General features: G+C 36.6%; 1 protein-coding gene across 2 annotated transcripts in view; it reads left to right on the top strand.

The window, feature by feature from the left end:
• GPR180 (G protein-coupled receptor 180) overlaps positions 1–23,208 on the top strand; it is a 34,301-nt gene that overhangs the window by 2,880 nt on the left and 8,213 nt on the right. The window contains exons 2-8 of one of the 2 annotated variants that reach the window (XM_011933793.1): positions 674–807; positions 7,477–7,677; positions 15,040–15,220; positions 15,359–15,408; positions 16,951–17,108; positions 20,137–20,328; positions 22,701–22,778. In XM_011933793.1, the coding sequence (XP_011789183.1) occupies position 807; positions 7,477–7,677; positions 15,040–15,220; positions 15,359–15,408; positions 16,951–17,108; positions 20,137–20,328; positions 22,701–22,778 (861 nt within the window). In that variant the 5' untranslated portion in view covers positions 674–806. Of the gene's footprint in view, positions 1–648; positions 808–7,476; positions 7,678–15,039; positions 15,221–15,358; positions 15,409–16,950; positions 17,109–20,136; positions 20,329–22,700; positions 22,779–23,208 lie in introns of both variants that reach the window. The other variant, XM_011933792.1, reaches the window with a different exon arrangement.

Here is a 23,208-nt window from a genome sequence, read left to right on the forward strand (position 1 = left end):
TCCCTACAAAGGACATGAACTCATCCTTTTTTATGGCTGCATAGTATTCCATGGTGTATATGTGCCACATTTTCTTAATCCAGTCTATCATTGATAGACATATGGGTTGGTTCCAAGTCGTTGCTATTGTGAACAGTGCTGCAATAAACATATGTGTGCTTGTGTCTTTATAGCAGCATGATTTATAATCCTTTGGGTATATACTCAGTAATGGGATGGCTGAGTCAAATGATATTTCTCGTTCTGCATCCTTGAGGAATTGCCACACTGTCTTCCACAATGGTTGAACTAGTTTACAGTCCTGGTGGGACATTTCTATAGATTATGAATAAAATGTAAAACAAGTGGTTGTAAAGTGAAGCAAAAATTGTAATACAGTGAATTGTCCAAATACCCTAGATATTTGCTGTTTATTGAGTGAAATATTATCAGTTATCAGCTGAATTTCAAGAAAATACCACACGTTCATTTGAATAATCTCTTGCTTCTAAATGTGTTCATTCTGATGTGATTTACCTAGTTAATTGAGATTTAAGAAGAATTGTGCTTTTTAAATTTCCATTTTGGTAAGTAGAAGTGTTGAGTTGTTCTCGTGTCTCAGTTTCATATAAGACCAAACTAGTTGATAATTTTTGTTTTAATGTCAAGGTGACCATGCTCTTCTGTGTGTCAGAATCAACAACGTAGCAGTAGCTGTTGGAAAAGAAGCTAAACTCTACCTGTTCCAAGCCCAGGAATGGCTACAGCTGCAGCAAAGCAGTCCTGGTTATAGCTGTAGTGAAAAATTATCCAAAGCTCAGTTGACAAGTGAGTGTATCCTTTTTTCTTTGATCATTAGATACAGTTTTTCCTCCTAATGTTGAAACACGGTACCATGTGTACATATGTGGCATCCCACGGCGATGACACTTTGTCCAGTACGTTTTAAGCTGAGTTTTAACAATGCCTTTCCCTTCTTTATCATTTTTGGAAAATGAAAATCCAGATAATTTATATAGGAGTCCTTTCTTTCATTCAGACTCTTTACAGTTTGCATAATTTATGCCAATATGGAAAATATATTTTGACCCAGTGGCAGCATGGAATGAAGGATAACATTTGTTGAATGCTCATTATCTGCCAGCACTGAGCTAAATGCCAAACATGTATTATCTTAGTTAATTGGATAATTTAGCTCGATGCTGTTTCCCGACATGTCATTTGAACATGAGACTTAGTTACATGGTGATAAAATATGTCACTTTGACAGCTAGGCACGGTGGCTCACGCCTGTAATCTCAACACTTGGGGAGGCCAAGGTGGGCGGGTCACCTGAGGTTGGGAGCTTGAGACCAGCCTGGCCAACATGGTGAAACCCTGTCTCTAGTGAAAATACAAAACAAAATGAGACAGGTGTGATGGCACACGCCTGTAATCCCAGCTACTTGGCAGGCTGAGGCATGAGAATTGCTTAAACCTGGGAGGCAGAGGTTGCAGTGAGCCGAGATCACACCACTGCACTCCAGCCTGGGTGACAGAGTGAGACTTTGTCTCAAAAAAAAAAAAAAAAGAAGTCTCTTTGAGATGTACCAGCACCACATCATTTGTATACTTCTGGGTTTGCCTCTAGAGAGGCTGTACTTTTTAAATCCTAATCTAGTGACTTAAATCCGTGATCCCATTCATTCTCATCAGCATTGTCCTGTGCATTAGGGTGCTAGCCATCCAGAGTGAGTGAAAGTTTTTTTAATATGGAAATGAAGAACATGTGCCATTGTTTCCATTTTGCACCTTGCAAGTTAATTAGGTGTAGGAGACATTAGAAATTTGAAGCATCCATGAGGAAAACTGGGAATTATTCTTCCCTCTTTCCCATTATTATTCAGGGACTCATCCATATATGGAACATGGTAGTCTCCTCTTAGCCTAGTCTAGCGGAAGATTCATTTCTAAACATCCAGTCTTTATCTTATCAGCTGTCTGATTCCCTCATAAGGCAACTAGTTAGAAGAGTGAACAAAGCAGAGGTCCCCAATCCTTGCCACCCATTGTGGGGATCTTTAATGTAGATTTGTGAGATGACATTGTGAGAAGATAGTATCCTGGAGATGAATGATTGGATTCAACTATAAAAGAGACAATTACATACAATTATTTACTTTGACCCTGAATTCAAAACTTACCTGGGAAATATATGCAGATTCTCATGATTAGTTATCTCTTCCTTTCTCTGCCAATTTGCTCATCTAAGTGTTCTACGTATGTATGAAAGGTCACGTCCTTCAGTTCCCAATTCCTCTGGTGTCTAAACTGAACTCACCATCTTCCCCATCCAGACCTGGTCCTCTTCTGGTGTTCCCTATTTTAAGAACTGGCACCACCTGCCATCCAGTAAACAGTTGAGAAACCAAGGTATCTTCTAATACTCCCCTCTTTGACCTTTCTACCTCCCCATCCATCAGTTAAGTCTTGAGGTTTTAGTTTTAAATATCTCTTGAATTCATCTTGCCTTTGTTATTTCAGCAGTCTCCTACCTGGCTATTCTATAGCCATGCTGGTCCCCCTTCTGTAACTAGATCTTTCTAAATAGCAGATATGGTTATTTTACAGTCACTTCCTCAGCACACCCTTAAAATAAATGGTTTCCCTTAATCTGACCAGCAAAGCCGTTTCCCTTAACCTGACCAGGCCTCCTTAACCTGACCAGCAAAGCCTTTGTAGACTGGCTGCTGCTTACCTCTTCATTTTATCTCAGGGCATTGCCCCACTCACTGCATTTTATTTCAGTGCTACCCTGAGCCTTTGCATAAGCTTTTTCCTCTTCAGTCTCCCCGCTGGCTCCTCCCTCGATTAAGTTAACACCTAAGTTTTTATAGCCTCTTGCTTTCCTACGTAGCACTTACTATAGTTACCACTTTCCATTATATTTATTTGTTATAAAATCAGTCAGTGAGAGCAGTAGGGCTCTTTTGGTGTGTTCATTCACTGAGTGCTTCCACTGTTTCATGTACTATGCTAGGTACTGGTGATAGATTAGTGACCAAAATGTTTTTAAGGCTGGTGGAGGTTACCAGAATGAATCAGATCAATGTGAATAAATGTAAAATTGCTATTTTGATAAGTACTATGAATACCAATTATATGGCACTATGAGAATGAGAATTTATCATACCCTGGTGCTTACTTAAGTTTTTACTAAGTATTTGTAGAATGAATAGTCATAGACCTTAGTGCTTAAGGGCTTTTTGTTAGGTAGGTTTTTTGCTTTTTGCGTTTGACATCTCAAATACTTTTTCTGTCTCCAACAAAAACTTATTAGGCAGTTTAAAGCTTTCAGCTATAGAAATATTGATTTGTTCTCTTGTATCACATAGGTAGTATTATACTATATACTTTATACACTTAAAAACATCATTTCTGTATGAGTCACATTCCTGTATTCCCAGAACTTCTGTATGCAGGGAGACAGTGTGGTGCAATGGGAAGACCACAAAACTGAGAATCACTGCTAGTGATTTAGAACAAGAACTCATTATCTTTGAACCTCATTTTACTTATCTGTACAATAAGCAAGTTGGACTAGGTTTCCCTAAGGTTCATGATAGTTCCAAAATGCTGCCATTCTCATTGTAACTGTTAAGGATGGAGTTACTTATATATAGGACTAAACTTAACAAAACCTTCTGCTGTTTCTTTTTCTATTTTCTCTTTCCTTTCCCTGTTCTGTTGAGTACAGAGGTATTCTTTGGAATTGTGGAATGGAAGATATCAGGAAACAGGAATTTTAGAGGAGTGAAGGTTGTTTTGTCAAATTTTGGGGCCTAAAATAAATTTAATACTGATTTCTATGTATATATACTTCACCAGTTTTTTTTCCAATAACAAAATCCAAATCTGAAGTCTCTTTTATATATTAGTTGTCATATTTATGGTATGTTATTTAGGAGCTTAGATACATTTAAACAAAAAGCATATCCTTAAATTCATGATGTAATACTAACACATATTTAAGAATAATTCCTTATAGCAAGTGCTTTTCTTGGCTATTAATGAGACTTAAGAGTTAACAGCCTTTCACCTATTTGGTAATGAACTCAGTAACTCTGCCCAGCTCCTACGTAAAACCCTGCCACTGCTGTGTGCTATGAAAGGACTAGCAGATTTGAAAAATCTCAACGTTGAATGTTGCTTGACTCTCCCAAATTAATGTTTGAGAAATTATTTTTCAATCATCTCTGTTCTGTCATAAAAATCTGATTTAAAAAATACTAAAAACTACTTTGTAGATTTTTAAAGCAATCAAACAAGACATTTAAAAGCACTGAAAATGATGAGTTTATATATTTCTATCTAAACAGATTCGGAGAATTTCTATCAAATTATAGGAGCTGAATATAATATTGTATAGAAAACATTTCAGTGTTGTCTTTTTACATGTTATGCATATGATTCCTTTTGTAGTTTGGTCTATTTTGTAAATCATTTAAAGGTGTTAGTATTTTATTGTGTGTTTTGGTTAACAGTATTCATTTCCTTTTATAATATGATTGGACAATTAGCTATTCAGCACCATTCTCAGCAGTTCAAGTTTTGTTAATATTTGAGGTACTAATTACACCAGCATAGAATATGCATGCTGTGCTGTAGTCTTTTGTCTCGGAAACAATGAACACACGGTTTTGTCAAGAGGCTTGTTTCCCAGGCTTGCTGAAAAGACAGCAAGACAAAAACTAAAGGCCAGTGTCACTTTATGAAGCACACTTTTATTTCTGCTTGAAGTAAATCCACATAATTTAAAATGAAACATCAGAAGTATATTGGTAAAAATGTGGTTTTTAAATATTTTATCTAAGAGAAAAAGTGCAAAGGATAAAAACAGCAACACAGCAGAGCCTTTATATAATGAGGTCCGGATTATATAATTGCAAATTGCACATTTAAACAGTCTTATTTCTGAATCATTTATTGAGCATTTATTAAATTCTTACTAAAAGTCTTCCAATATTTAACAGAAACTAGAGTCTTTGCTACATTTTTCCGGAAGCTCTATGGTTTTTGTTTGTTTTTAAAAAAGGTAGTTTAAATGTCAGCTAACTTACAGTAGCCAAAAAAGCAATGTCATAATGGTGTTAATCAAATCCTCTTGTTCAATTTAACTACCAATGAATGAAATTCCCAGTTGTACAGTCCAAGTTCTCAAAATTCAAATCCTGACTACATCTGTATTTCATTCATAAAGACAGCCTATAAATAACATTTTTGCAACTTTCCACTAGGAAAATTTCCCAACATACAGAAAAGATGAAATTATAATACAACCAGCATCTGTATATCCTCTGCTTAGACTCAATAATTGTTAATATTTTATTAAATTTGCTTTATGTCTATATGTATGTGATTTTTGTTTTAATTGAACCTTGTGAAAATAAGCAGCAGGTATCACAGTTTGCCCCTCCATACCTAAGCATACAGCTTCTAAGAGTAAAGAAATTCATCTGTTTAACTGTCATACACCTAAGAAAATTAATAATTTTATAATGTCCTCTGAAATCTATTCCATACACAAATTTCGGGTTACCTCAAGAAATGTCTTTTATTTATTAAAAAAAAATCTACAATTGAGAAAGAGATTAAGACTAATTTGTCCTTAAATATTGACATGTTATGGAGGCAAACTAGAGTTGGGAATTGGGCCCATCATAATACTGTTTTAAAAATACTTTGTGTAGAATCATGCTCTTTACATAACATTCCATATGCTTTTCCTTTGCCCCTCACAAGAACTCTGAGCTAACAGGGAAGGTGTCTTTATTTTACTATTGAAGAAACAAATTTAGAGAGGTTGTAAATTTATTTGCTGAGTCACAAGGCCAAGACTCACTCTTCTAACTCTACTCTTTTCGTTACACTCAGAACTTGAGACACTCCTCTCCTAGGCAGCTTCATGTTAGTGTTAGTCAGTGCCTCTTAGGTCAGGTCATATTCAGAAACTGCAATTACTTTGGCACCAACCTAATAGTTTTAGATCCAGAAAGAATCTTAGACATCATTTTGTGTTTCTCAGAAGGGAGCGCCATTGGCATTTTAGGGGAAAAATTCTTCGCATGAGGTTCAACACAGCCCCCCTCCAAGTATCTAACCAGCTATTGTGACAAAAATCGATCCCCTTACATTTTCAAAGGCCCTGGATGAAAGGAGATTACCCTGGATTGAGAACCACTTACTAATATAACCACCTTGTTTTAAAGAAAGGAAAAGCAGAATTGACATTTAGCAACTGCTCTGTGACATACCATGCTAGGTGACTCATGTAACTTAGTGCTTACATCAGCTCTTTGCTGTAGGTAGTATCTTCATTTTACAGATGAAGAAAATGAGTGTCATTGCTTATGTAACTTACCCAAGGTCACACAACAGGTAAGTATTGAAGCCAGGATTGAAACATACATCTGAATGATGCCACACACCCCCACCCCTGACTATATCATACTACCTCATAGGGACCTGATCCAGTATAATAACTTCTACATTTCTGTAATTTCTATTTTTTCTGCTTTTTGTACCCTTTTAAAGAACCAATCAGAAAAAGATTTTGGAAAATCTTTTGAAAATACATAGTTTTTAGATATAATGATTTCGTAAGTTGAATGCTCCATTTTAAATTTAACTCGAGTAATCTTCAAAAATGTCACTGTGATTGTTGTTGCACAGCGTTGTGGATGTGCTTAATGCCATAGACTGTACACTTAAAAATGGTTAAAATGATACATTTAGCACTGTGTGTATTTTACCACAATAATTTTTTTGAATGTCATTAACCCACCTGGAAACTGTGAAAATATCGAAAATTAAAATTCAAAGTTTCAGCCGTCGAGACCAAGATGGTGGCGAGACTCAGCACCTTCCTCGAGAATGCCTGGGCCAAGGAGCCGGTGCTGGTCGTGTCCTTTATCATCAGGAGCCTGGCTGTAATTCTGCCCCCACTCAGCCCCTACACCAAGTACTTCATCATCATCAACGAGGTCACGCCCTACCACTATCCAATGCCCATCCGCAATGATGGGAACATGCCCGATGTGCCCAGCCACCCCCAGGATCCCCAGAGCCCCAGCTTGGAGTGGCTGAAGAAACTGAGCACCTCCACTCACAGAGGATGCCCCTCCCATGGCTCCCAATACGAATGTGAGAACCAGAAAAAAAAAAAAAAAAATTCAGAGTTTCAGTGAAGCCATTCTACTCGTGGTGTTTTATAGTCATACTTTTATAGTGATTCCTTGGTTAAAAACATCATTTTTATCTCCTTTGCAGATAAATTCTGATTTATTCTGTAAATATCTGGTTTACAAGACATTCCAAATACTTCACAAGGTCTTAGATTTTTGAGACAATAAAAATTAAACAAAAGAGTGTCCTAACCTCAAATTGATTATGTGATAAAATAATGGAACACGTTTGAGAGTTTTGTTACGAAAGGTGTTGTTTTCTTTCTCTTTAAAGTGACCATGAACCAGACCGAACATAATCTGACAGTGTCCCAGATTCCATCTCCACAAACGTGGCATGTGTTTTATGCAGACAAGTATACGTGCCAAGATGACAAGGAGAATTCTCAGGTGGAAGATATCCCATTTGAAATGGTGTTACTAAACCCAGATGCCGAAGGGAATCCATTTGATCATTTTAGTGCTGGAGAATCTGGTAAGAATATGTATTTGAATATATCCTAAATTCTGGAAAAGATTTATGCACAAATATATTCATGTTGTATTTTTAAAATAAAAAAATGAAAGCAACCTATATGTACAGAAGTAGAGAAATGGTTAAATGAATCTTATTGCATTTTGATAGCCATAATACTAATTTTTAAAAGCAGAGTATTATTTGAGTGTATTAAAACCTGCAGAGAATAAAACAGAAGTACAAAACTATTAACAGATTATTTTGATACTCTGAGTTGGTAGAGTTGTATAGTTTTGTTTGTTTGCTTGTTTGTTTGGGCTCCTGACAGGAAATGACTTGTGCAGTTTTTAGTTTCCTCTATAATTCTAAATATTTTTGTTTTTATGATAACTTTGCATTATTTTTATAAACAGAAAAATGGTAATAAATTGAACAATTTCAGTTGTTAACTCAATGATTAAATGAGATTAGAAACTGAACTAGTTTGTATGGTTAACTCTTTACTAGGTTGTTTGAACAGATTTAGGGATTGCCTTCATTGAAGCTTACAACAATTTAGGGATGATCAGAGTCTATAATACTTCCCAGAATCAGATTTACTCATATAAAATATTTCATCAAAATGTTAGGTAACTATGTCCTGGCCTACTGAGGTAAGATTCCTAGCCCCAGCAGAAGTGAATGACTTCTTATGATCATGATAAACATACTATGAAGTATAACTGATTTGTAAATTAACATGTAGGAGTAAGGATTTGTACGCCATCTGTCGAAGAAAAGCGTTAATGGGGCCGGGCGCGGTGGCTCAAGCCTGTAATCCCAGCACTTTGGGAGGCCGAGACGGGCGGATCATGAGGTCAGGAGATCGAGACCATCCTGGCTAACCCAGTGAAACTCCGTCTCTACTAAAAATACAAAAAACTAGCCGGGCGAGGTGGCGGGCGCCTGTAGTCCCAGCTACTCCGGAGTCTGAGGCAGGAGAATGGCGTGAACCCGGGGGGCGGAGCTTGCAGTGAGCTGAGATCCGGCCACTGCACTCCAGCCCCGGCGACAGAGCAAGACTCCGTCTCAAAAAAAAAAAAGAAAAGCGTTAATGGTTTACCTCTTCATGAGTTCGTTGGCTGTTTGAAAGAGTCAATCTGCTTAAGAGAAAAATTTAATTCCATTGTATCCTGTTGACCATAGAGTGGGGTGGGTGGAGGTGAGGCAGGAGTGAGGCCACATTAGCTTAAACCGACTGTTTAGTTCAAAGTGAAAATTCGTCACAGCTAAAAAAGCAACTTGAGATTTGTGACAGTGGATCTCAAATAATGTTTCAAGGGATAAACTTTTTAAAAATATCCTTTGGGAAAAATGTATATCTAGTGACAGAATGGCGTGCTAATTTTTTTTTATTTTTATTTTTTAGAGATGGGGTCTCACCATGTTGCCCAGATTGTCTCAAACTACTGGGTTCAAGTGATCCTCCCACCTTGGCCTGCCAAGGTGTTGGGATTGCAGGTGTGAACTGCTGCACCTGGCCCTAAATGTTTTAAAGTGGTTAATTTTAAAGTTCTTTCTGTGAAAGAAATGATATAGTGTAAACTACTCAAGTTGTTTCTGAATGCAAATGAATGTAAAGGTTAAATTTCATTAATGATACCTTTGACTAGTATAGATCATTATTGGAAGTTAATTTAGTCCTTCCATTTCCTTAATCTTTGTAAAAGATGCCAACATTTTTCTGTATTTTGGAAAGGCATTGATGGAGCCCAGGTCTACTAAGAGCATTGAATGGATGGTTGGACTGAATTGCTCTTCAGGTCCTTTTTTTTTTTTTTTTAATTTAATTTTTTGAAACGGAGCCTTGCTCTGTCACCCAGGCTGGAGCGCAATGGTGCAGTCTCGGCCCACTGCAACCTCTGCCTCCCGGGTTCAAGCGATTCTCCTGCCTCAGCCTCCTGAGTAGCTGGGACTACAGGTGCCCACCACTACACCTGTCTAATTTTTGTATTTTTAGTCGAGACGAGGTTTCGCCATGTTGACCAGAACTCCCGACCTCAGGCCAAGGCAGGCTTGCCTTGGCCTCCCAAAGTGCTGGGATTACAGGCATGAGCCACCGCACGCAGCCTTCCGGTCCTTTTTAACCGTAAGACTTCGTTATTTCACAGGACACTTGTTTTTAGGACTGGTCAAGGCTCACTAGGAAGTAATGTTCTGCTGCAGTTGCTGCATGTGCAAACCCTGCTGCCTCTAGTGGAGTCCAGATGAATTAGCACTTCCTCTCCTGCCTTCCAGGCTGTAGCCCTTTGGCTCAAAAGGTGGTTTTATGTATTGAGTGGATCCATGAGACTTTTCTAGATACTAATATGCTTTTACTTGCCTCCTTATCCAGGCCTCCATTTTTGGTCTTTTTCTTTATCACCAATTTGGGCATGTAAACTTTTGTCTCAGGCTATAAAGTGATCACATTTGTGCCCTGTGCCATGCTTGGACCACTGAATGCCAGTCATACCTTGCCTTGTCCTGAACCTTGCCTATATCTTCCAGTGTTTTCCTCAACATCTTGAGTTGTGGCAACCTTTTCTTTATGATCCATACTAACCATTGTGATTCAGTTCTTAGTTCTGACTCCTTCTGACCTACCTTTTCCTGATTTTGTGACTGATTTTGATTTTATGCTTACTCTTGTGTCTAAAAGCGTCTTATACTACAATGGGTAAGTTACATTGAGTATGTCAGCAACAATATTTAAACAAGGGGCAAAACCTCACTATAATTGTATGTATTTTCATTAAGCATGACATTCTATGCAAGGCTAACCTGCGGAAATTAATCATTAAAAAGTGCTAGAAGTACCCAAAAGCATCCAGCCTTGTTTTGTGGCTTCCTCTAAACATCACATCATTTTATTGATTAAAATACCTAAAAACTTTTGTGAATAACTCTACATTGAAGTATCAGTGAGTGGTTTTTAACCCATCACTGTATGCATCTAGTTTAAGGTTATGAGGTTTAAAACAAAAATTCAGATATTCACACCCAGAGACTCAGATAGATTTGGTTTGGAGTGGAAGCCAGTTAAAGCTGTAAAGTTGATTCTTATGTACAGAACCACTGATCTAAAAGTCCGTATTTCACATTGATTTAGTCGTGTGTTTTAAAATAGAGCCTTAAGAGGGATTCTTCCTACTTTGTAGCCTCAGGTATGGAATTTGTTTACAGGGAAAATCTTCAGTTCATTTTAGAAACTTCTGCTAGTTGTCTAATTATCTGCTCCAAGTAGGAAAAATTGATTTGCTATGGTTTTTACAGAAAATTGATTATTACCACATGTCTCAGAGGTTTGAATTAGAATAACCTGGTGCTAATAGTTGCAATTAATGTTACATGTTATTCTGGTTAAATTTTGTAATTTGTTCTCTTTCAAACCAATTATGTATTTTCTATCTACGAGACTTTGGTTAATCCTCTATTTTGCAGAGTTGGTCTAGATTAAACAAAGACAGTAAGGCAAGTGTGATGACACTTGACAAAGTACTAAATAGGATTATAATACTTTAAGGTAAAATAAAATAAAACTGCTTCTTTAAAATATTAGAATCGTTGTTAACTATGTTTGTATCTAATTAGAGACCAAGAAGTACCCAGAATCCTGAGAGCCTTATTACCTAAAGGCATGTAGACTGGTTTTCACTGGAATAATACTACAGGCTCTGCCACATCTGCCATCTCACTGTTTTTAAAATTCTAGCAGCTGTGTTCATTCTTTAGTGTTATCCCTTTTTTCCTCCATGTCCCAAAAGACAATGGGTTGGATCTTCCATTTAGCTTCAGTAATGTGTTACTGGTAACATGTTGGAATGTTTTTGGCTTAAAGTAACAGAAAACCCTAATGCAAGTGGTGTAGACAGTAATGAAATGAATTATCTTATGCAACAAGAAGTTTTGAGGCTTCTCCAGGGTGGTTTATTTAGCATCTGTCTACCCTGCTGTCCTCAGACTATCAGTGTTCTTAAGCTAGCTGCCTCAAGTTCAAAGTTAGCTGTGGCAGTTCTGAGCATCATGTCTAGATGATTGCAATATTCAGTATCGCTTTTTAGGAGGAAGGAAATTTTTCCCAGAAGCTTCCTATCACATTTCCTTTTTCAGAACTGGGTCATAGCATCATAAGAGAAATGTAAGTTGACATGAAAGAAAGAAAATAAAAGTAGACAAATATGTCAGAAGGGTTAGGTTTACCTCCTACTGGTAAGGGTATGGGAATTTCTGATTGATTTAGACTAATCAGGATATATCTTGACACACTTGAGTGTGGGAGACCACTGGGGCTCTGAGACAAGGATCATGGGTAGGCGGGAATGTCTGTTCCAGGTGCTGCCCCAGAACCCAAGGACCTTTTCCCCCCAGGCTCTCCTCCTTTCTGATTTACCATCATTTAGCTGGGGCTGAATTTATTGAAGCTGTCCTCTAAGTTTTCTTGCTACTTTATTTTGCCCATGCTGCTTCCTTTAAGCTTGCCTTAAACCTTACACATTCCCTTACAAGTGTTCACCACCTGTTGTACGCTTATTAAGAGTATTTTTCTTCTTTAGTGTATACTCTTTTAGTGTATATTAACTCTTAAGTATAATAAGATTTAACAATTAGTACCCGCCTGTTTTAAAATTAGGTTTTAATTTCAAACTGAACAAGCAAAGTAAACACAAATTGAGTTTAATTTCAAAGTGAACAAACAATTTTTGCTTGTGGCAAAACAAAAAATTGGTAGCTGAAGAGAGAAAAAAACAGACTTTTTTTTTTTTTTTAAGAGGGAGTCTCGCTCTGTCCCCTAGGCTGGACATTGTCCCCCCTAGTACATTGGTGCCATCTCGGCTCACTTGCAACCTCTGCCTCCCGGGTTCAAGCGATTCTCCTAGCTGGGATTACAGGCATGTGCCACCATGCCTGGCTGATTTTTTGTATTTTTTTTTTTTTTTTAGTGGAGACGGGGTTTCACCGCGTTCGCCAGGATGGCCTCAGTCTTCTGATCTTGTGATCCACCCACCTCAGCCTCCCAAAGTGCTGGGATTACAGGTCTGAGCCATTGCGCCTGACCAAAAAAACACTTTTTTAAAGAGATGATTTGTTTAAAAGAACATTGAGTGCAGAGCTAGCATTTTATCTTTGAAGTATTTTATGGAAAGGTTCAAGGTAAGAATCATCTAAAATTCAGTGAATAAAGTGTGGGCATGACCCAGTTCAATTTATTTAATATGTTATGTCAATGAAATAATTTTTGTGTTCATTATAATGTTAGCTTTTGCTGGAAGATTATTAACTGTGAATAATCCTAAAACATATTTCACTGTAACGTATATCTTATTTTCCAGAGTCCCTTCCTTCTCCATTATTCCGATTCCTCAGTAAATAGTCTGAGGATTTTCTTTTCATGGTAGAGTTGTAACTTAGTGGAGTCGGAAACTTTATCCTATAAGTCAGAAACTTTAAAGATATTCTGTAAAATATTATAAATAAAACTTTAAATTGAATGCCATGTTTATTTCTTTAATACGAAGAAGGAAAGATAAAAACTAAGATTCAAAACACAGGATAGCATAAGGAACTTTACTGTCCCACAGTTGTTATAATATATTTAGCATTTGTATTTTCTGTCTTGTTCCAGTACTATAATAACCCCAGGATTATGTTGCCATTATTTCTAAGGCTGGAGTGCTTTTCTATGTAAGGAATTTAAAAAGAAAATATGCTATTTTACTTGATCTTTCCTTCCTGAAGTCTAAACATGCTTTTTCACCTGCACTAGAAAAGTTAACTGTCCACATTTATATTCATAGAGCAGGAGAGACACCCAGTGGCAGAAATACTTTTTGCTGCTTTTTCCCCCCTAACCAGGCCAAAAGCATGATGAGCTACTTATTGATTCTTATGATTTATGTCTTCTGATTGCTTTTACAAAATTATTTTCCACATATTAGAAATATTTTCTTCTCTGACTGTTAATTGGAGTTTACCCAAATGGGAAACTAGTTCACCATTTGAATGAAAGTTCATCCATAGACTTAATTAAGACAGCTCTATTCACACCATGGTTAGAGCAGTCTGGTGTTAGATAGAATGTAAAAGTCTTAGTATTAGGGACTGTCTTGACATGTAACCAAGTAAATGTTAGCCGTTAAACTGAAAGCTAGCCTGGTGCTTTATTATAAAAATTTTCTGAAATTTCTGAAAAATGGAGATTCAGTCAAAAGATTTCAAGTTAACACAGAAAAAGTGACATTTATAATAAGGTTACATGAAAACGGTACTAAAAAGCTGCTAGTAGGCACTAGAGGCTGCTGTAATGACTGGTTTCATTTTTTATAAAGTCTGCACATTCTTTGTTCTTTGCCAGCCATCTCTCTTTCCTCACTTGTAATTTCTACTCCCTCAAAACTTTGGTTTTCATCATGGCTCAGTTTGATTCCTCTGGCCTGTTCCAACATCAGCTCCTTTCAACTTCAATTTCTGTGGCCTCTTTTCTTTCTGCTTTATAGTTTGATCTACTAAGAGAAGATGATTAGCCTAACTGAAAATGGTTATGTTGTTGGCCTCTTGCATTGGTAGCCATTTGGTTAGCTGTTATAATTTTCAGCCAATCCTGGCATGGAGTTGCATGATCTCCACAGGATTTTTTTTTTTTTTTTTTTTTTTGGCAAGAGCTGCAGACAGTTCATCTCAGAAGAGATCTCTGGACATGACAGATATTTTGAAGGTTTGTCCAAATGGAAATTCAAGGTATAGGGACATTCTCGAGCTGTGGTTCTCATGTGTTAGCTTATCAGAATCATGCTTAGGGCTTACTAAAGCACAGATTACTGGACTCTAGTCAAGAGTTTCTGATTCAGTAGATCAAAAACTGGATGGAACTCAAGAATTTGCATTTATAACAAGTTCCCTGGTGTTGCTGCTGGGCAAGAGAACACACTTTGAGATACATTGTCAGGGTATTTTAAACTATTATTGACTGAGCTAATCTATTTCTAAACTTTTTACAAAAGAAATTCACTTTGGGGGTAAAACGTATATTTAACTGAATGCTAAAATCACTATTTTCATTTACTGTTTTCAAACAAAACTGTGATTTTATGATGAGTCTTTGGGTTTCCCTGACCATTATGCTTTCTTACAGATTGACCTTAACTAGTTTGGTTTAATCTGCTTTCTTGTAGTTAAAATTTTGCCCCAAGGCACAAAAACGTTCAAGTTTTAATAGTTTTTTTTTTCTCTTACAAAGGTGAATGCTATGACTCCAGTTAAAAAACAAGTTCTAGAAATATACTGACAGGGAGATTTGAAAGCAACACAATACGATAACTGGCTTTGTTTTACTGAAGCAAACTCCCTTTCTTCTCTTCACAGGGTTACATGAGTTCTTTTTCCTCCTAGTCCTAGTGTACTTTGTGATTGCTTGCATTTATGCTCAATCATTGTGGCAGGCTATTAAGAAAGGAGGACCCATGCACATGATTTTAAAGGTTCTGACAACTGCCTTGCTGTTACAAGCTGGTTCAGCTTTAGCTAATTACATTCATTTCTCCAGGTAACTCAAAACCACTAAAACTGTGTTGTTCATCATTACATCTAATTAATCCTAATTAGTCCACCAAAATTATGCTTGCTTTGATTATGAAGTTTTTTTCACATTTGTCATTTACACTAATCTTCTTCAATTCCTCAGTTACTCCAAAGATGGAATAGGGGTACCATTTATGGGAAGTTTGGCAGAATGTGAGTATCTTTCTGAGCATTTTTAAAAAGCTTTTAGACTTGCTATCTGCTTTTTTAAAAAAAACTATTTCTTGTCATAGTATAAATTTTCTGTCAAAAATTGTTTAGAAATCAGCTTGACTGAGAACAGGATTACGGTTTAAGTTCCCATATGTCCTACTTAGTTTCTTCTTAATAATAGGTAATGTGTACAGATCCTCATTGTTTTTTTGTTTGTTTGAGGCAGAGTTCTTACTCTGTAGCCCAGGCTGGAGTGCAGTGGTGCAGTCATGGCTCACCGCAGCCTCAAACTCCTAGGCTCAGATGATCCTCCTGCCTCAGCCTCCCCAGTAGCTGGGAGTACAGGCACATACCATCATGCCTGGCTAATGTTTAAATTTCCTTTTCTGTAGATGGGGTCTCACGGTGTTGCCCAGGCTGGCCTTATACTCTTGGGCTTAAGGGATCCGTCTGCCTTGGCCTCCCAAAGTCCTGGAATTACAGGCATGAGTCACCACACTCTGCCTTTTCATTGTTTTTAGGCATATTTATATACATTCTCTTATCCTCAATAGAAGAGTAGGTCTGCATATCCTTATTTTGCAGATAAAGGAGCTGGGCTTAGTGATGTGAAACATATTTCCAAATGCCAGTCAGCTATTGAGTGGTAGAGACTAGACTCAGACCTAAATTTTCTTACCTCAAAGCTGAAGGTTTTCTTCCTGTTTTAATTCCATTCTCTGTTATACTGACTCTTTTCTATTTCTGACCCAAAGCCTAAAACTCACATCAAAATACACTATGAAGAAAAGTAATAAGCTTTCTTAAAATATCATTAAAAACTACCTCATAAAATAAATATATATGGAACTTGAAGCATTTATAGATTTTTGTTGTTTTCTTGTAGTGTTGACGTAGATACAGGTGGTTTTTCTATTTGAAGTAGCAGGCTTCCCCTGCAGTGTAGGTGATGGCCACCTGGTGGCACATCACACTAATGTATGGAGCTTCTCATTTGTCTTCAGGATTCTGAAAGTAAAGCCAATGTTTGGATGCTATGGGAGCTATGCATTTCATTGTATTGTTTCTTGTTAATAGTTTTAGAAAATACTCTTTACTTTATAGTTCAGCCATCAAAAAAAAATAACTCGGAAATGAAGGTACATTCTCCACATTGCAGAAATCATATTTAGAATTTAACAAGCAGTGAGTTATAGAGAACAAGATTATGTAGTTAGAAAAGCTAAGAAAAATGGGAAATGAAAAGAGTTAAGGTTGGACTTACTGGACATATGGTATGGGCATATATATGTATTTTTAAATAGTATTGCTGCTGTTTTAACAATTTTTATAAATATATACAAAATTTATGACAATTTTTAAATCTTTAGAATTATTACATGCGAATATCTCTTAATGAATTTCCTTAGCTTCTCTTTGAAAATGGCTGTCTTTTTGTGGTTAAAAAAAAAAAAAAAAAGATGTTCTCATCATAACACAAGAAGCTCTTAATTTTTTTATATTGTGAAAACTTGGTTGACATTGGTTTTCATGTCCCATTAGTTTTTGACATCGCTTCCCAAATTCAGATGTTATACTTGCTTTTGAGTCTGTGCATGGGTTGGACGATAGTCAGAATGAAGAAGTCTCAGAGCAGACCTCTCCAGTGGGATTCTACGCCTGCATCCACTGGCATTGCAGTATTCATTGTCATGACACAGGTGAGTGTTGATACTCTGTTTCTGCTTAGTAATCCTCAGAAATGCAAACTGGAGCATACCTCATTTCAGAATTGAAACCTGGGACCCATGAGGAATTTGTGTCATTTTTTTTCTTGAAATGTCTGAGCTTCTACAATTTGTGTCATTTAAAGTATGAATTTGAAGAGCGTTAGATCAAATAATCTTAATTATCTGGATGCTACTATATGTACACTGCAGAATTTAATTATAATTTACCTGAATTTGAGCTTCCTATCAGCTTATTTAAGCACCATATGTTTAATACTAGGTTAGAGTCTTATTTCCTACTTAATAATAGCTTTCTTTCATATTTCTCTAGCACATGGTAAGTACTTAACATTGAATGAGTGATTCAGTGAATTTGAGATTTATCCATTGTCAAGAATCTCTAGGATTGGCTACTTTGTACATAAAAGAATTCAGGTGATTATCTAAGATTAATTAAAAGGCAAAATATAGACTAAAAAAGAATGGGATCTTGTTTTTGAAAGCAAATGTAAAAACAAAACCGGTCTTAAAATAAAGGTCCTGCATGCCTTTTTTTTTCTTTTCGTCTGTATTAATAGTATTGACATTCTAAGATATCCATATGCCTGTGTTCAATGGATTTGTAAAAATTAAGAAGAAAGGTATAAAAATAAAATTTGTACTAAGTTTTTGATGAGCATTAGCTATAGATGAAAATGAACTATATACTTAGGCTCTGTAAAGGACATTATAATGTAAGTTTAATGCATTAAATAAATTGAAAAATGTATTAATGAAGGATGGGGCCAGTGCTTTATTCGTCTTTCTATCCCTAGTATTTATTTAATATAGTAGGTTTTGAGTGGAATAGGAGTATTGAATTTACATGAATGATTTGGGAAAGAGACCATATCACGGGTGGTGATATTTAGAAAGGAGATAGTGCCAGGAAAGGGGATGATGAGAAAGAATTGAATTAGAAGAATTGATTAAAATAAAGTTAAGATTCTACCAACTTAATGTTTTTGAGCCAGGACTTATGGAGAGTAGTGTCAATGTCAGGTTAAATTCTCACTTTTTATTTCTTTTTAAAAATTACATTTTTATTATTTCATTGTAATTTTAATTTACTGTCATAGACAAATAAGTTGAGAACTAAGATGATATTACACTAGAGTTTATATGAGAATTTATGAAGAATACATTAAACATAGCTCTGATCTTCAGCAACAACCCAGACAAGGCAGATCAGACAGGCAGTCAGAGACTATACAAATACGTACATATTTTATACAGATCACATATTAGCATATGTATATGAAAACAGGGAAGTTTGAATATGTAAAAATATGAACTATGGGCTGTGGTAGCTCTGTGGTAGCACTTCTGTGTTGCAAAAGTGAAGTTTAGAAATGTAGGTTAAGAAATCAGATGGGAGACTGGGTGCGGTGGCTCATGCCTGTAATCCCAACACTTTGGGAGGCCAAGGTGGGCAGATCACCTGAGGTCAGGAATTTGAGACCAGCCTGGCCAACATGGTGAAACCCCATCTCTACTAAAAATACAAAAACTAGCCGGTGTATGCCTGTGATCCCAGCTACTCAGGAGGCTGAGGCAGGAGAATCACTTGAACTTGGGAGGTGGAGGTTGCAGTGAGCTGAGATCGTGCCACTGCACTCCAGCCTGGGCAACAGAGTGAGACTTTGTCTAAAAAAAAAAAAAAAGAGAAATCAGATGGGTATAATTTGGTGGTTTGGAAGAATAACATTTTCAGTAACAGAGCAAATATTGAGCCCAAGAAGGAATTTCACATATTATAGTGACAAAGGAGTTTACCTAACAAGAATGGTAGCAGGAGTAAAATTAGTGTAGAGGATGTGAGAAGGAGGAAAGCAAGAGGTTGCTGAGAAACCCCATAAAACCTAATAATTGGATTTGATATTGAGTTTTGATGTATTCTAAAAGTTCTTGGAAGTCACCAAAGACTCAATTCTGAGTGAGGGCTGGCTGAATTGACAAAGGAAAGAAGTGCAGAGAGCTGCAGACATGTGTTGCAATGGTTAAAATATTAGAGTAAGTTAAGAGATTGATGTTTAGTAAAGATGGAGGCAACATGGACACTAATTTATTTTGAATAGTAATAAACAGAATAGCTTAATGAGGAACTAGCTGAGCTTTTTACTGTTAGCAACATGGGAGAAAGGGTCAGTAAACAGTGATGAATAACAGTGCCCTGAGGATTTATAGTGAATAACAAAAATATGCTGTCCTTTACTAAGGGATGTTACTGTGAAAATGAATAAAGTCTGAAATCAACAATTCTGACTTTTTAATTTTTGAGTTGCACAAAAAACACTGAAATGTTTGAAAGTTACCCTGAGATAGCCAGTTTGAATGCAGAACGGTTTACATTCAATGATGTTGTTGAAGTAAAAAGGAAATGGATGTAGAAGAAAGTTTGTTCTTTTAACCTTTTCAGTTCGTTTTCATCCTTAGAGATGATCTTATTTGAATCATGACAGCAATAGAATTTTTTTTTTCCCTGTTTTTTCGAGATGGAGTTTCACTCTTACTGCCCAGGCTGGAGTGCAATGGCACAATCTCAGCTCACTGCAACCTCCACCTCCTGGGTTCAAGTGATTCTCCTGCCTCAGCCTCCTGAGTAGCTGGGATTACAGGCGCCCGCCACCACGCCCAGCTAATTTTTTGTATTTTTAGTAGAGATGGGATTTCATAATGTCCAGGCTGGTCTCAAATTCCTGACCAAAGTGCTGGGATTACAGGCGTGAGCCACCGCTCCCAGCAGCAATAGAATTTTAAAAAAATCTCTTAACTGTGGTCTCACTTCATAAAAATTTGTTTTTTCTAGCTTAGGGTATTAGAGTGATGAAAAGAGTGTACTGTATTCATTAACAACCTCTGTGGTCTGATAGGAATGTTTATATAACATTTAAAGGGATGTTTATTAAAGAGTTGAAAAAAATATTTAATTAGGTATAATCTTTTTTTTCCTAAACGTAATATTGTTTTTCTTTTGCAGAGTGTTTTGCTACTTTGGGAACAGTTTGAAGATACCGGTCATCATAGCTACCATTCACACCACAACTTAGCAGGGATCCTGCTAATCGTTCTAAGAATTTGCCTAGCATTGTCATTAGGCTGTGGACTCTATCAGATCATCACAATGGAGAGAAGTACACTCAAAAGGGAGTTCTACATCACATTTGCCAAAGTATGGGTTTGGAAAGAAAATGGTTTATTCTGATTATCCACTTCATTCTGGTTTCTTTGGGAAGTTAATAAACAACTACATGCTAACTTTTATTAAACTTCTGGGCCGAGCACGGTGGCTCACTCCTGTAATCCCAGTGCTTTGGGAGGCCGAGACAGGCGGATCGCTTGAGCCCCCAAGTTGGAAACCAGCCTGGGCAACATAGATCCCATCTCTACAAAAAATTAATATTAGCCAGGCTTTGTGGCGAGCACCTGTTGTCTCAGCTACTCGAGAGGCTGAGATGGGAGAATTGCTTGAGCCTGTGGGTTGAAGGCTTCAGTGAGCCAAGATTGGGCCACTGCACTCCAGCCTGGGTGACAGGGTGAGACCTTGTTTTTTGGTTTTTTTTCTCTATGTGGTTCAACTCAGTTAACCTTAGCAACTTATGTGATGTAGGTGTTATCCCCATTTTACAAGACCTGTGAGACAGTACTTTCCCTATACTCTTTGCAGGTCAGTTTTGCCTGGTTCATATTTTCATCAACAGGGATTTTGCATTTTTTTCTGTAATATCATAATTTTAAATTTTAAAAATCAAATATGCTTGGGATTTCTCAAGTTATTAATTGACTATAAACTGTTATTCTCAGAGTTATACAGTGTTTTATAACAGACTGTTAGGAGCTATCCTTCAGCATAAGCAGCTGGAGCCAGGAGGCTGAGTTCATATTTCAGCCAACCTCAGTCCATCCACATGAGATCCTGTCACTTTATTCCTCCTTTCTTGTCCTTCTTCTGCTAGTGAGATCTAAAAGCAAATTCGGTTTTTTTCTATACAGGAGAAGGTTTAGAGCAGTAACATTGTAGAACCCTCCCTCCCTAGAAGGTTTCATTTTTCTGTCAGATTGAGAGAATCCCTACCCCTTCATTTTAGCACCTCAAACCAGCATTCTGATCAGACTGATTCTGTTCAGTCAGCCCACCTTGGCCAGAGTTATTGACCGTTATTCTAAGGCAGCTATGGAAGGAGAGCCAGATTCCTGCTTTATTGCTGGTGTTGAGCATTGCAAAGCTGCTGCTGCAGCCCTAGGAACCAACTTCAGGCTTCTGAGCACAAGACAAGAAGATGTCATCCTGCTTTTCAGTTTTTCACAGGGACAGTAGTGCTTATTGTTTGATAAGTTAATATATATTTGAGGTGTTTAGGCATTAAGTTTTTTTATTTTGCTTTTTGTCATTGTTGCTGTTGTTTTTGAGACGGAGTCTCGCTCTATCGTCCAGGCTGGAGTGCAGTGGCGCCATCTCGGCTCACTGCAAGCTCCGCCTCCCGGGTTCATGCCGTTCTCCTGCCTCAGCCTCCCAAGTAGCTGGGACTATAGGTGCACGCCGCCACGCCCGGCTAAGTTTTTGTATGTTTAGTAGAGACGGGGTTTCACTGTGTTAGCCAGGATGGTCTCCATCTCCTGACGTTGTGAACCTTCTTCCTTGGCCTCCCAAAGTGCTGGGATTACAGGCGTGAGCCACCATACCCGGCCTCTTATTTTGCTTTATGCTTAAAGCAGTGCAAATTTTAAAGTATTTTATGTTTTAATTTAACTTTCTGAATAGGGTCAAACATCCAAAAGTAAGGAGTAGCAAAAAGTTATTCTCACCTCCTCACACAATTGCTGCTATTAGTTCTTAATTTATCCTTCTAGAGAGTTTTAAGTATATATGCCTATATATATTTCCCTTCATTTTTATACAAATAGTAACATACGAAACATTTTTCTATATCTTGTTTTTTTCTCCCTATATCTTCAATGTACCAAACATTTCAACAGCTACTATTTATTAACTTATTTTTTTATTTCAAATTTAATTTTGGAAAAGAGAATACATTGTCATGGTTCAAGGAAAAATAGAAAAATATTTGAAAAGTACAAACAGTTACCCATTCTTACCTGCCCAGCTCCCCCTCCTCTGTTCTACCCCTCAAACAGGTAACAACTATTAATGTTTTTTGTGTATTTTTACAGAATTTCTTTGTGTATCAGCATGCAAATATGAATGTACATTCTTTTTTCTTTTTACAGGAATATTACACATTTGTGCCTTGATTTTGTCACTTAATAATTTGTTATATTAATAATTTGTAGTATATCAAAATGTGTATGCAACAGATTTATAAACGTAAGATTATAAGTACTCCAAAAATACTCATTTGGTTAGAAACAAAATATGAATGTCACAGCAACAGTAAATTTATTTCTACATTTTATTGCAAGCTCTACTCTAAAGGCCTGTTGAGGTTAATGAGGACCTAAATATGCTAGTAACATTTTTTATATGGTACATTCTGAAAAAAAAAATACACAGCTGTACTTATTTCACTTTTTCATTTGTTTCAGGGCTGTATCTTGTGGTTTTTATGCCATCCGGTTCTTGCATGCATTTCTGTCATTTTTAGCGACTACCAAAGAGACAAGGTAAGAAATATACATGATGAAAGTAGTTTTTTTTAATGAAAATATTGTCTTAATTTGGGAGAATATTTAAATAGGAGGGGCCTGTTTATTTTTTAAGACATTTTCTGGGTTATTTAAAACTTTGAAACAAAATAGTAAACCAGTAAGTAGATAAATTTAAAGTTTAAAATATTTTTAAAATATTTATAAGCAAAATGGTGGAAATAGCTTTTCTTGATTCTATTTTAGCTTATTTTAGAAATGACAATAGAGAATTTTAAAATAGAAATTTTGTTTTATAAATTAGATAATTTATAATACATCTTTTAAAAAATGATTAAAAATTTTTGTTACATAATAGTAAAAATCAAGATTTGTAAAAATCAGTCTAGTTGCTTTAACAGACTACAAAGTGCCATGTAGTATGGCACAGAGTGCCATGCTGAAGTAT

The sequence above is a fragment of the Colobus angolensis genome, unplaced genomic scaffold (assembly GCF_000951035.1).
Source record: "Colobus angolensis palliatus isolate OR3802 unplaced genomic scaffold, Cang.pa_1.0 Scaffold13, whole genome shotgun sequence".
In the NCBI taxonomy this organism is placed as follows: Eukaryota; Metazoa; Chordata; class Mammalia; order Primates; family Cercopithecidae; genus Colobus; species Colobus angolensis.